At 40.5% G+C, this 12,517-nt stretch overlaps 1 protein-coding gene across 10 annotated transcripts in view; it reads left to right on the forward strand.

The window, feature by feature from the left end:
• Window positions 1-12,517, forward strand: part of herc2 (HECT and RLD domain containing E3 ubiquitin protein ligase 2) — a 231,639-nt gene that overhangs the window by 68,009 nt on the left and 151,113 nt on the right. For all 10 annotated transcript variants that reach the window (XM_072576977.1, XM_072576980.1, XM_072576979.1 and 7 more), the window contains exons 14-18: window positions 1,124-1,375; window positions 5,820-6,013; window positions 6,900-7,100; window positions 11,483-11,711; window positions 12,028-12,152. In XM_072576977.1, the coding sequence (XP_072433078.1) occupies window positions 1,124-1,375; window positions 5,820-6,013; window positions 6,900-7,100; window positions 11,483-11,711; window positions 12,028-12,152 (1,001 nt within the window). The remainder of the gene's footprint in view (window positions 1-1,123; window positions 1,376-5,819; window positions 6,014-6,899; window positions 7,101-11,482; window positions 11,712-12,027; window positions 12,153-12,517) is intronic.

The following is a 12,517-nucleotide window of genomic DNA, read 5'->3' on the forward strand; positions in this document are numbered from 1 at the left end:
CATTGTCGGGGGAAAAAGCCATCTAGTTCACTAGTGCCCTTTGAGGAAGGAATTCTGTCATCCTTAGTTGATCTGGCCTAAATGTGGCTTCAGACCCACAGTAATATGGTTGACTTTTAACAATTAGGAATGAGCAGTAAATGCAGGCTTAGCCAGGGACACCCACATCCTGGGTGTGAAAATTGTCCGCCGTCTTAGTCAAACATGTGAAATGCAAGATGACCAACAGTTGAAGGAAAAGAAAATATGAGGAAGTCTTGTCTTCAGAGATTGAGTGCAGTGAGAATATGGGCGAATGCAGCATGGCAATGGTATGGGTGTTTTCACTGCAGCAGGTAGCACAGTCAGCACAGTGGCTCTGATGCTGTACTAGTAATCTAGAGGCCTCGGCTAATAATGTATTCCAGATATGATTTTTCTTGGCACTTGGGGAATGTGAATTAAGTTAATTTAACTAACCTTGGAATAAGAAGCTAGAATAATTTTTGATTTAATAATATCCTTTTTGAGGAAGGAAGACTGCCATCCTTACCGGGTCCGGTCAATATGTGACTTCAGACTTCCAACATGTGCTTGACTGTTAACCTTTTCTGAAGTGGTTCAATAATCACTATCTTTTCGAGGGTAATTCTCAAAGAAAGGTCAATAAATGCAGGTCTTTCCAGAGACCCCGTAATCCCATGATTGAATCTACCAAAAAAAACCATGGCAATTTGATGACTATTTAGGGTGGTGTTTCATGTCGCAAATTACTATTTGTGTTTGTGCATTATGTTATATCATCTGCAAGAAGCACTTCTGATTTTGATCAAGTGTGGTATTTCATCTTTTAAAGGTTAGGTAGTTGTATGGAAGGAGACATTTTTGATGTGATCTATTAATTACAATTGAATTGTTCTGTTCATAGCAGCAATTTTGGCCTACAAGAAGCTACAATACTTATGATAAGGAAAGGTTTGAGACTGGGGTATCTCCTTAGTTGCTGTTATGTACTCATTTTCACCTCTGGTATCCTTGTACAATAAGAAAACTTCCAAATTATTTTGTATGAATACTGTTTTATCAGTATTGCGTTATTTCAAGATTTCTTAAGCTTTTTGTGTCATTTTAAATTTCTGTACAGGTCAAGTATGGTCCTGGGGAGATGGTGACTATGGAAAATTGGGCAGAGGTGGCAGTGATGGCTGTAAAACCCCTAAGTTGATTGAAAAGCTCCAAGACCTTGACATTATAAAAGTACGCTGCGGCAGCCAGTTTTCCGTTGCAATTACAAAAGATGGACAGATTTACACCTGGGGAAAAGGTGATACCCAAAGACTTGGACATGGAACTGAAGAGCATGTGCGATATCCAAAATTGTTGGAGTGTCTTCAGGGTTAGTATTATTTAGTCTCTGCTTATCTCCTGCTAAATCGAATTTCTCATGCATGACTTTGCTGCCTTTTAAATTAGACTATTCCAGTGGTCTGCTGGCTGGTCCCCCTTCATTGTCCTTCCGTTGCCTTTAACCTAACTCAAAGCAAATCTCAATTATCCCTCACCCCTATGATCACTGACCTCCAATAGCTCCTGCTTTGTCATCCTCAATTATTTTTTATTTGTACACTTTTTTTCCTTTTGTTCACCTCCCTCCATGACCTCACTTTTCTATATTTCAATAACTCTCAGCCTTGCAACCATACAAGCATATTATTTAAATAGGGGGAAATTGCAGAACTCTCTGCAATACAGAGAATTGGTGTCCTTGGCCCTGAATCACTAAGTTAGTTTGTTTAAAAAAAAAATCATAGAATCCCTCTTGTATGGAAAGAAGCCATTTGGCCCATCAATACTGATTCTCTGCAGAGCATTCCACGTAGTCTCGCTCCCCTCAACCTATCCCTGTAACCCTACATTTCCCATGGCTAATCCACCTAACCTGTGCATCCCTGGATACTAAGTAGCAGTTTAGTGTCATCAATCTACCATACCTGGACATCTTTGAACTGAGAGGAAACCCACGTGGACACAGGGAGAATGTGCAAACTCCACACAGACAGTCGCCCTAGGTTGGAAACTAACCTGGTCCCTGGCACTGTGAGGCAGCATTGCTAACCACTGAACTACTTTGCCTTCTAGCACAAATGAATATTATTGGTTATTGCAAGTGGGATGGAATATAAAAATATACTTTTGGAGTATTGATGAGACCTCATCTAAACTACTGCATTCAGTTTGGGTCTCTATTTAAGAAAGGACATAATTGGACATTAGAAGCAGTTCAGAAGATTCACTTGACTGATTCCAGGGCTTTGGGTATTATATTGATGAAGAAAGGCTGGGTAGGCAAGGCCTGCACCCATTGGAGTTCACTAAAATAAGAGGCAATCTTGCTGAAATTTAGAAGACCCCAAGGGACTTGATGGGGTGCATTTTGAAAGAAAGTTCATTTTGGGTATATGAGAGACTAGAACGAAGGGATGTAGTTTAAAGTAAGGTGATTTTTCATTATGCTAGAGATGAGGAAAAATATTTTCCCTCAGGGTCATGAGTCTTAACCAGAGAGTGGGGGAGACATTCAGGGTCAATTAATATTTTTAAGGCTGAGGGAGGCAAATTCTTGGCTGATAAGGGAGTCAAAGAATGTTGGGATAGGCAGGAGCATGGAACTGAGGCCAAAGTTCGATCAGCTTGACCTTATTGGTCACAGAATTATTTCAGTGCAGAAGAGGAGGCCACTCCAAGAGTCATGTTTACACTGGTTCTATTATCCAGTCCATCTCTATTATCTAATGATCTTCTGACTTTTTCCCATATCCCTGCACACCAATTCTATCCAAAATGGCATCTAATGCTCTCTTGACACAAACTTGTCTCCATCATACTTCCAGGCAATGCATTCCATATCCTAACAATTTGCTGTGTGAAAAAGTTTGTTCTCTGATTACCGTTGCTTTGTTAGTACATCATTTTAAGTCCATGCTGTCTCTCTTGTTTTTTCACAAGTGGAAGCAGCTTCATCCTAAACCATTCTGTCCAGCTTGCTCATGAATTTGAAAACCTCAACCTGATCTCCCCATAACCACCTTCTTTCGAGGGAGAGCAATCCCAACTACTTCACTCTGTTGAATGGGAGGGCATGTTCAAGGGGCCAAATGGACTCTGAATTCATATGTCTGTGTACTCTACTTCTCTAATTTGACCTCCCTTGCACATTCCGTTCTTATAAGTTTCAGTATTGGAGTTAGTGGCTTCATCTGTCAGGGCCCTGAACTCAAGAATTTTGCTTCTCAAGCCCTCTGTTTCTCTCCTCCTTTTAAAAACTGGCTCACTTCAGTAAGTTGTTGGACACCTGGTCTTAGTTTTCTTTTCATGGCTAAGGTTGTTTCAGCATCATGGGTGGTTGATCTTCTTAAATACAAGTTGCTGTTGTCTCTTTGAACCTTCTCAAAATTTGGAAATAAACCTTGCATTCCCAATGGCTAAAGTAATCAAATTGTTGAATGACTGCATGTGAATAATCCAGGTTCATGCCATGGTCTGTGCTGCCTTATCTGATTGCTGTTCTGTTATTCCCATTGGAATTTGAGTGCATTGAATGAGGGAATGAGGAATGAGGCTGTTTTGTCACTAATTTAAAAACCTGTTGTTTCAGTGAGCTCTCAATGATCAGTGACTCTATAAGATCGAAGTATTCAGTTTTGAAAATTGCTGATTATTAGTTTGCAGAATCCCTGGGACATTGCAAGAAGTTGTTTGCAAGGAATAATTGACGCTATAGCTTTGGGAGGCCCCTTGGAGAAGAGTGACCAAAATGGAATATAATTCTTCATTAAGATGGCGAGTGGCTTAGTAGCTTCTGAGGCTAGGGTCCTGAATCTGAATAAAGGAAACTAAGATGGTATAGATGTGAATTGGCTATGATAAATTGGGATATGTTACTTAAAGGGATGATGATGAATAGATAACAGAAAATATGTAAGGAGCACATGGATGAACTACCTAGCAAGGAAAATTCAGGATCATATTAGAGCCAAGGAAGGGGCAGATCTGAGGATTGAGAGAAGCTTAAACTGCACCAATGGAGGACAGAGGAAATGATAATGTGGGGCAGAATAGAAATGAGGGTAAGTTTGTGGCGACCATACAGTCTAAAAGATTCTGTAGATACGTGAACAGAAAAAAAATTAGTGCAGGCAAATGTTAGTCCCTTACAGTTAGAATCAGTAGAGTTATAATGGGGATCAAAGTGATGGCAGACCAATTAAATACATATTTCAGTCTGTCCTTAAAAAGGAAGATACAAATAAAATCCTAAAGCTGTTGGGAATCACAGGATCCAGTGAGAAGGAGGAACTGAAGGAAATTGGTATAAGTAGGAAGGTGGTGTTGGTGACATTAATAGAATTAAAGGCTGACAAGTCCTGAGGCCCAATAATCTACATTCCAGACTAAATAAAGAAGTGGCTTGGAGAAATAGTGGATGCATTGGTGGTCATCTTTCAAGTTTGTATCGAGGCTGGAATAGTTCCTCCAGATTGGAGGAACCCACTGTTTAAAAAAAGGAGTTACAAAGAAAACAGGAAATTACAAACCGGTTAGCCTGGCATTGTAGTGTGGAAACTTCTAGAATCCATTATGAATGATTGAGGAGCAAAGCACTTGGAAAACAGTGACAGGATTGAACAGAGTAAGCATAAATTTAGAAAAGGGAAATCCTGCTTAACACATCTATTGGAGTTTTTTGTGAATGTTAATATAAAATTTATAAGGGGTAGTCCGTGGATGCAGTTTACTTGGAATTTCAGAAAACTTTCTCTAAGGTCCCACAGCAGAATAATACTAAATTAAAGCACATGGGATTGAGTTTAGGATATTGACATAGTTAGAGAACTGATTAGCAGACAGGTAATGCAGTCAGGGTAAACAGGAGTTTTTCCGAGTGGCAGGCAATAACTAGTGCGGTACTGCAGTTATAATGCATACTGCTATTCACAATATATATTAATAAATTAGAGGAGGGGCCATCTCCAAGTTTGTAATTGACATGAAACTGGGTGGGAATTTGACCTGTGAGGAGGATGCAAGTATTGAGACTTTGCAGTGTGCAATTTGGCAACTGTAGTTGCTTACATAATCAGTGACTATTTTAAAAGGATTTAAGTTGTCAGGAAGTGCTTTGAGATAGTGATTTTCCTTTTCGGTCGATTCTCGATAACCAAAAGTTCTAATTTTGCAACTAAATGTTTTGCTTATTCTTGCAGAGTAGGAATTATTGTGCAAATCTCAGATTTATTTTCTCAATTAATGATTGTAAAATTCTGCTAGTATCGATTTTTTTTGTTTCTACTGGAAGCATTGACTTGGTTCAATTTGGAACACTTGTTTCACATAGTATCTGCTTTGAGCATTTTAGTTGTTGACTTGAACAGTATTGCAAAAGAGAGGGGAAACATCTGGCCTTTTCTGAGTTTATGATTCAATTTGCAGCTGGATACAGAGCCTAACCAAAAAATAATTTGTGAACATTTAATCAGACACTAGTTCATGATACGCACATTGCTATTTGAATTACTTGTACAAAAATATACATTCTGATTTTCAAAAGCAGATGCAGTTTTTAGTACAAATTCATTTTTCTGTCTTGCCTAATGTATGTTTTTGAGACTTATTAGACAGTAAAGGAAAGTTGAACAGGGCTTTAGGATGTTTAATATGTACAATTATTATGACTCCAATTCCATTTGGACGTCCATATATTCATGTAAACACACTTACATTTACATATTTGTTCAGATACAAAAAGTATTTGCTTTGTAGGTTACTTTGTTTAATTACAGGTAAAAAAGTGATTGATGTTGCTGTTGGATCCACACATTGCATGGTCTTGACTGAAGATGGTGAAGTTCATAGTTGGGGCAGTAATGATCAGTGTCAGCATTTTGACACTTTGAGGATAACAAAACCAGAACCAGCTGCACTGCCAGGCCTCGATACCAAGCACATTGTTGGCATTGCTTGTGGGGCTGCTCAGGTAAAAAGACATTTTGTATTTCAAATGTATATCTGCCTCTGTATCTCTCAGTAACATGTTCTACAGAAATTGAATTTGCACCCTATTTCTTTCTTACTGTTGGATTTCCGTAATGGTGAAAGCATGATCTTTTTCTATTTGTCTGTCTATCATTTTTATTTCCGAAATACTTAAGCAAGTTTTCCTGATTGTTTCCATGCTTGCCATTCAACCTGTTCCACAAGTAGTTAAACAGAGTCTGTCCATACTCTTTTGTTTTCAAAACCAACTCTAGCCTATGGCCCATCATAGAAAGTGGCAACCTTAAACCTCAAGTTTGAATTTGATGCTTCTCTTAAAACAAAGACCTGTATTTTTTGAGTTGCTTTTAATTGGGTTTTTATGCCCGTTTAAGGTGAGAATCTTTTTGTCAAAATTGTTCTTCAAAATGGGGTGAAAATCATTGAATCAAGTTTTTGCTTTCTCTTGCCAATTGTTTTCTGTTTAAGGTTTTGAACCTCATTGAGTTACATGAGAGATGGGTTGCATTTCTTAGATTTTGACTGAGTGACCATCATTTTTATGTCATGATTTATTGTTAAATGTCAGTATGTTATTTGCCTATTGAGAGCATTATGCCTGAGCCTGTTATGTCCTTGGCTAATGTGCATATCATCATATGTTTTAATACTCTCCAGCTGATGGATCTGGTCCCTACTTGTGGCTTTTGTTTTATCGGTAATGAAACCTGGTACCTTCCTGGTTCCTTTAGTTCATTTGAACTCTGTAAGACAGCTGAGGGTGATTTGGGTTTTGAGTTGCAGAAGTTACTGACACGTAAACTAAAGCTGACTGTATTAGAGGCACAGTTTGGCTTTGTGTATGAAATTATTTTCTGTTGCTTTAGAGCTTTGCTTGGTCTTCGTGTTCAGAATGGTCAATTGGCCTTCGTGTACCTTTTGTTGTGGATATTTGCCAGATGACATTTGAGCAGCTGGATTTGCTATTGCGGCAAGTATGTGAAGGAATGGATGGCACTTCAGACTGGCCTCCACCTCAGGAAAAAGAATGTATGGCCGTTGCAACACTCAACCTGCTGAGACTTCAGGTAATGACATGCCTGTACCTGAATTAAGACCTGTGTGTTTCAATTCACCAGTTTAACATTTTCTTAATGATAAAAGTAGCCCATTCAGACTGAAATTATTCTAATACAAAAGGCTAGTTGAATTCGCCACAAAATTGATTTTTTTTTGAAAAATTCTGTTCCAATCCACTCTGAGGCAAATAACATTTTTAAAAATTGGTTGAGTTTCTCAGTAACTGACACAGAATTTCAGGGCATGATTTCTGAGAAAATCGGGTCTGGCAACATCAACCAAGAAAGGTCGAGAGTGGAAGTGTGGGAAATGGGTTAGACTCTGTTACAGAGAAAGAAAGCCAGAAGCACTGTTGTGAAATCTACTATTGTTGGAATAGGTGTGAGAAATCTGAAGAATGGAATGGCGTCCTTGCAGGAAACAGGGTTTGAGAGCGTGTAGTCGAGGTAGCAGTGAGAATGGTAGGTAGACAAATCTTAGTAGACAGCTTATTTTCAGAAATGGGAAGAAATCAAGGAGAATAGAGGCATGAATAGGGAGGGTTTAGATGGATATAGGCCAAATACTGGCAAATGAGGTTAGATCAGTTTACGATATCTGATTGGCATGGACGGGTTGCACTGGGGGTCCATTTCCATGCTGTATGCCTGTATAATTCTATAAGAGAAGGGAAAAGTCAGAGTTGTACCAGGTAAAGCTGAGAGAAGATGGAAATTGGAAGCAAATTGAAGTTCTCATTGTGAATGAGAACTTTGAGGAGCTGGGATACAGGCTTAACCTGATCAAGATAGATGAAGTTGATGGACTGGAAATTTTGGAAAACATTAAGGTTGATAAGTCCCCAGGGCCAGATCAGATTTATCCTAGGCTTCTCTGGGAAGCGCGAAAGGAGGTTGCTAAGCCGCTGGCGAAGATCTTTGCCTCCTCGCTCTCCACAGGAGTCATACTGGAGGATTGGAAGGAGGCAAATGTTGTACCCCTTATCAAGAAGGGTAATTGGGAATTACAGACCAGTCAGTCTCACATCTGTGGTCAGCAAAGTTTTGGAAAGAATTCTGAGGGATAGGATTTATGACTATTTGGCAAAACATGGCGTGATTAAAGGCAGTCAGCATGGATTTGTGAGGGGCGGGTAATGCCTCACAAATCTTAGAGTTCTTTGAGGAGGTGACAAGACAGGTTGATGAAAGTCGAGCAGTGGATGTGGTGTATATGGACTTCAGCAAGGCATTTGATAAGGTTCCCCATGGTAGGCTCATTCATAAAGTCAGGAAGTATGAGATACAGGAAGATTTGGCTGTATGGATTCAGAATTGGTTGGCTGACAGAAGGCAGAGTAGTTGTAGATGGTAAGTATTTTGCCCGGAGGTCAGTGTTGAGTAGGGTCCCACAGGGCTCTGTTCTTGGGCCTCTGTCCTTTGTTGTTTTTATAAATGACTTGGATGAATGGTTGAGGGGTGGGTTAATAAATTTGCGGATGACACAAAGGTTGGAGGTGCTGTCAATAGTATTGACGGCTACTGCATGCTGCAGCACAACATAGACAGGATGCAGAGCTGGGCTGAGAAATGGCAGATGGAGTTCAACCTGGATAAATGCGAAGTGATGCATTTTTGGAAGGTCGAACTCGAATGTTGAATATAGGATTAAAGACAGGATTCTTGGCAATGTGGAGGAACAGACGGATCTGGGTGTTTAAGATCCCTCAAAGTTGCCACTGCCAAAGTTAACAGGGGGGATCAAGTTTAAGAGCCGCAAGGTTTTGCTACAGCTCTACAAGTCCCTGGTGAGACCATACTTGGAATATTGTGTCCAGTTCTGGTCGCCCTACAATAGGAAAGATACAGAGGCTTTGGCGAGAGTGCAAAGAAGGTTTACCAGATGCTGCCTGGACTGGAGGGCTTGCCTTATGAAGAAAGTTCGGATTTTTCTGTTTGGAGAGGAGGAGGAAGAGAGGAGACCTGATCAAGGTATACAGGATAATGAAAGGAATAGATAGAGTCAATATCCAGAGATTCTTCCCCAGGTCATAGTTTTAAGGTATTATAGGAAAGGAGTAGAGGAGATGTCAGAGGTAGATTCTTTACGCAGAGAGTTGTGAATGCATGGAATGCGTTGCCAGAGGTGGTGGTGGAAGCAGAGTCATTGGGGACATTTAAGCCACTGCTGTACATGCACATGGATAGCAGTGAATTGAGGGGTGCGTAGTTATTTTACATTAGGATTAACCCTTGGCACAACAACGTGGGCCAAAGGGCATGTTCTGTGCTGTACTTTTCTATGTTCTAGGGAAAGCAGATGAGAACAAGTAATGGCACTGATAAAGTCATGAATATACTGGAGAAAGAGCTGTGGGAGGGGCCTGAGTTGGACTGACTCTGAGTATTCTACGTACATCACCAAAGATGAGTGTATCTTGGGTCCATCTGGATACTCGAGATAAGACCTCTGACTTGGGAAAGTGAGATAATGGACAAATGGTAAATGAGAACACAAGCTCAGCTAGGCGAAGGAGGATGATAGTGGTGGATGGGAACTGTTTGAGCTGAAATTTGAGGGCGATGGAGAGACATCTTGGGCTGTCCTGTTAGGAGATAAATGTATACGGGCAGGCATCCTCTTCTGTTCAATGGACATTTTTACCTATTTCCAACTCCTGCTCTCGAGCTGGATCCCTTCATCTGATTTTTTAGATCAGATTAGATTACTTACAGTGTGGAAACAGGCCCTTCGGCCCAACAGGTCCACACCGCCCCGCTGAAGTGCAACCCACCCATACCCCTACATCTACCCCTTACCTAATACTACGGGCAATTTAGCATGGCCAATTCACCTGACCTGCACATCTTTGGACTGTGGGAGGAAACCGGAGCACCTGGAGGAAACCCACGCAGACACGGGGAGAATGTGCAAACTCCACACAGAATCGCCTGAGGCGGGAATTGAACCTGGGTCTCTGGCGCTGTGAGGCAGCAGTGCTAACCACTGTGTCGCCCAAAATCTTTTTCCAGAACTGTTGGCATAGCATTAGCTGCCTGAATTTTTCTGGTCCTATCAACCAAACTAACCTGTCTCTCTCTGAACTCTCTGTACTCCATTCTCTTAGGTCAAACCCTGACTTGTTTTTTAATTGAAACTGCCAGGAAGGGTGGTGCTGTTGTCATCTGGCATCCCAGCCCCGATCTTGTCAAGGCTTGGTGCCAGTTCTCAGAAATTCCTTCCTATCTCCCCTGGACTGTGATCTCACTGCTGACCATTAAACCATTATTTTGAGGCCTGACAATGATTTCATCTCCTCTGAAGATCTTCCCTCTTCAGCTTTCCATCTTATAGTTGTCCTCTCCCTGCCCCACCAAACCACTTACAGCCGTGTTCTACCTTCTTCCTAAAATCCACAAACACAACTGTCCTGATTGATCGATCCATTGACTCAGCCTTATCCTGTCCAACTGAGCTTATTTCTTGTTGATCTGTCTGTTTTCTGCCATTGACTCTTCCCACCTACATTTGGGACTCTTCTGACTCCCTTTGTCATTTCAACAATATCAGTTTATCTGACTCTAACTGCTGTCTATTTTCTGTGGATATGCAGTTCCTCCACACACACATCCCCCATTGGAATGGTCTGAAGGCTCTCTGGTTCTTCCTTGAATGTTTTCTGTTATTATTTCTGACCTGACATCTGCAATACTTAGCTTTATATTCACATTTTAAGCTTATTTTTCTACTTGCTTTTATTGATCTTAGATTAAGCTGCTGGCTAATTTAAAAAAAAAATTCAGGCTTGAACATATTGCTTTGTTTGTAGACAATGGGTCCCCTGTGTATCACTTCTCACAAGGGTAAATGAGCTGTGTTTTTAACTCAGCTAGGCTTTAAAATGGCTGTCAGTGTAGCTATTAGCGCACTGAAGATTGTTCAGCAGTGCTGCCCAATCACAGAATCACATCTGACAGCAGATGTTTAGTTTCATGTTTTGCAAGTGTGAGCTGGTTGAGTGTTTGTCTTCTGCCTATTACAAAGAACTGAAGGAACGTGCTGTTCGATTCATTCGACCATGTGATGTACAGCTAATGTAGCTGATATAGTACCGGCAATAAAATTCATTCATGTATGTTCATACGTTTGCTTAATTCTGTTGTCAGCACAATTTTTGACTGGGTAGTCATATCTTTTTGGTGGCAAATACCACCCACATAGTCATTTCACAAATGCTGCTGTCCAATCAATCAGCACCCTTTTCTTCTGTGGTATTGTCATGATGCTTTGAAATTTGGTATTCTTGCACTTGTCCTGGTTAGTACGATACATAAAGCTACTTTTCTTCAGTAATTTCAAGTTTTGTATGAACAAGTCTAAATATATTATTTCTTTTTATTTTCTATTCTAGCTACATGCAGCTATTAGCCATCAAGTTGACCCAGAATGCCTTGGTTTAGGCATAGGAAGTGTTCTGCTGAATAGCTTGAAGCAGACTGTGGTGACTCTTGCCAGCAATGCTGGAGTTCTGAATACAGTGCAATCATCTGCACAGGCTGTGTTGCAAAGTGGATGGTCTGTGTTGCTTCCCACAGCAGAAGAAAGAGCCAGAGCCCTGTCAGCATTGCTACCTAATGCAGGTAAGCCTGGAAATTTTTTTTCTTATGTGGTGTTGGCCCTGAAAATGGGAAACTCTGTTCCAAAGCAGTAGGTCTTGAAGTAGAATGAAACCCTAACTATGTACTTCAACTCCAAATTCAATAAATACCCATATGCCTTAACTGAGAATGTTTCTAATTAGTGCTGAGCTTTGTTGAGATTTATTCTTTTAGCCTGACTCCATTCCCGTGCGTAAAAGCCCAGTATCTAACCACCATTAAGTCCACTCTGCAAGGACATAAAATTGCAAGCGTGTTGTGCATATTCAGCATTAATTTCATTTTATTGATCATTAAGTTTCAGGGAATGAAATGAATGTAAGTCCAGGCCGTCGATTTATGATTGATCTTTTGGTGAGCAGTTTGATGGCGGATGGAGGCTTAGAGTCGGCACTGAACGCTGCAATTACAGCTGAAATCCAGGTAAAAATGAGCATTATGTATGGAGTATCTCTGTATTCAGAGGTAATTTCATTTGTTTTCTGATTTAGGGTGTACGTTTGCATTGACATTGTTACTTACATTAGAATTCAGAGACCCATTGACACATAAAAGGAGGCAAGAGTTCAAATCCTCATGTGATGGAATTTAAGCTCGAACAATTAAGTCAATCTAGCATCAGTAGTGGTGACCATGATTGCCAGAAAACCCGTCTGGTGCATCAGTGCTCTTTTAAGGGATGATATCTGCCATGCTGACCCAATTTTGCTTATGTGACTCCAGACCCACAGCAATGTGGTTGACTTTTAAGTGCTCCTCCGAAATGGCTCAGTAGTTGTAATCGGGTA

This window comes from Chiloscyllium punctatum, chromosome 9 (assembly GCF_047496795.1).
Source record: "Chiloscyllium punctatum isolate Juve2018m chromosome 9, sChiPun1.3, whole genome shotgun sequence".
Classification (NCBI taxonomy): Eukaryota; Metazoa; Chordata; class Chondrichthyes; order Orectolobiformes; family Hemiscylliidae; genus Chiloscyllium; species Chiloscyllium punctatum.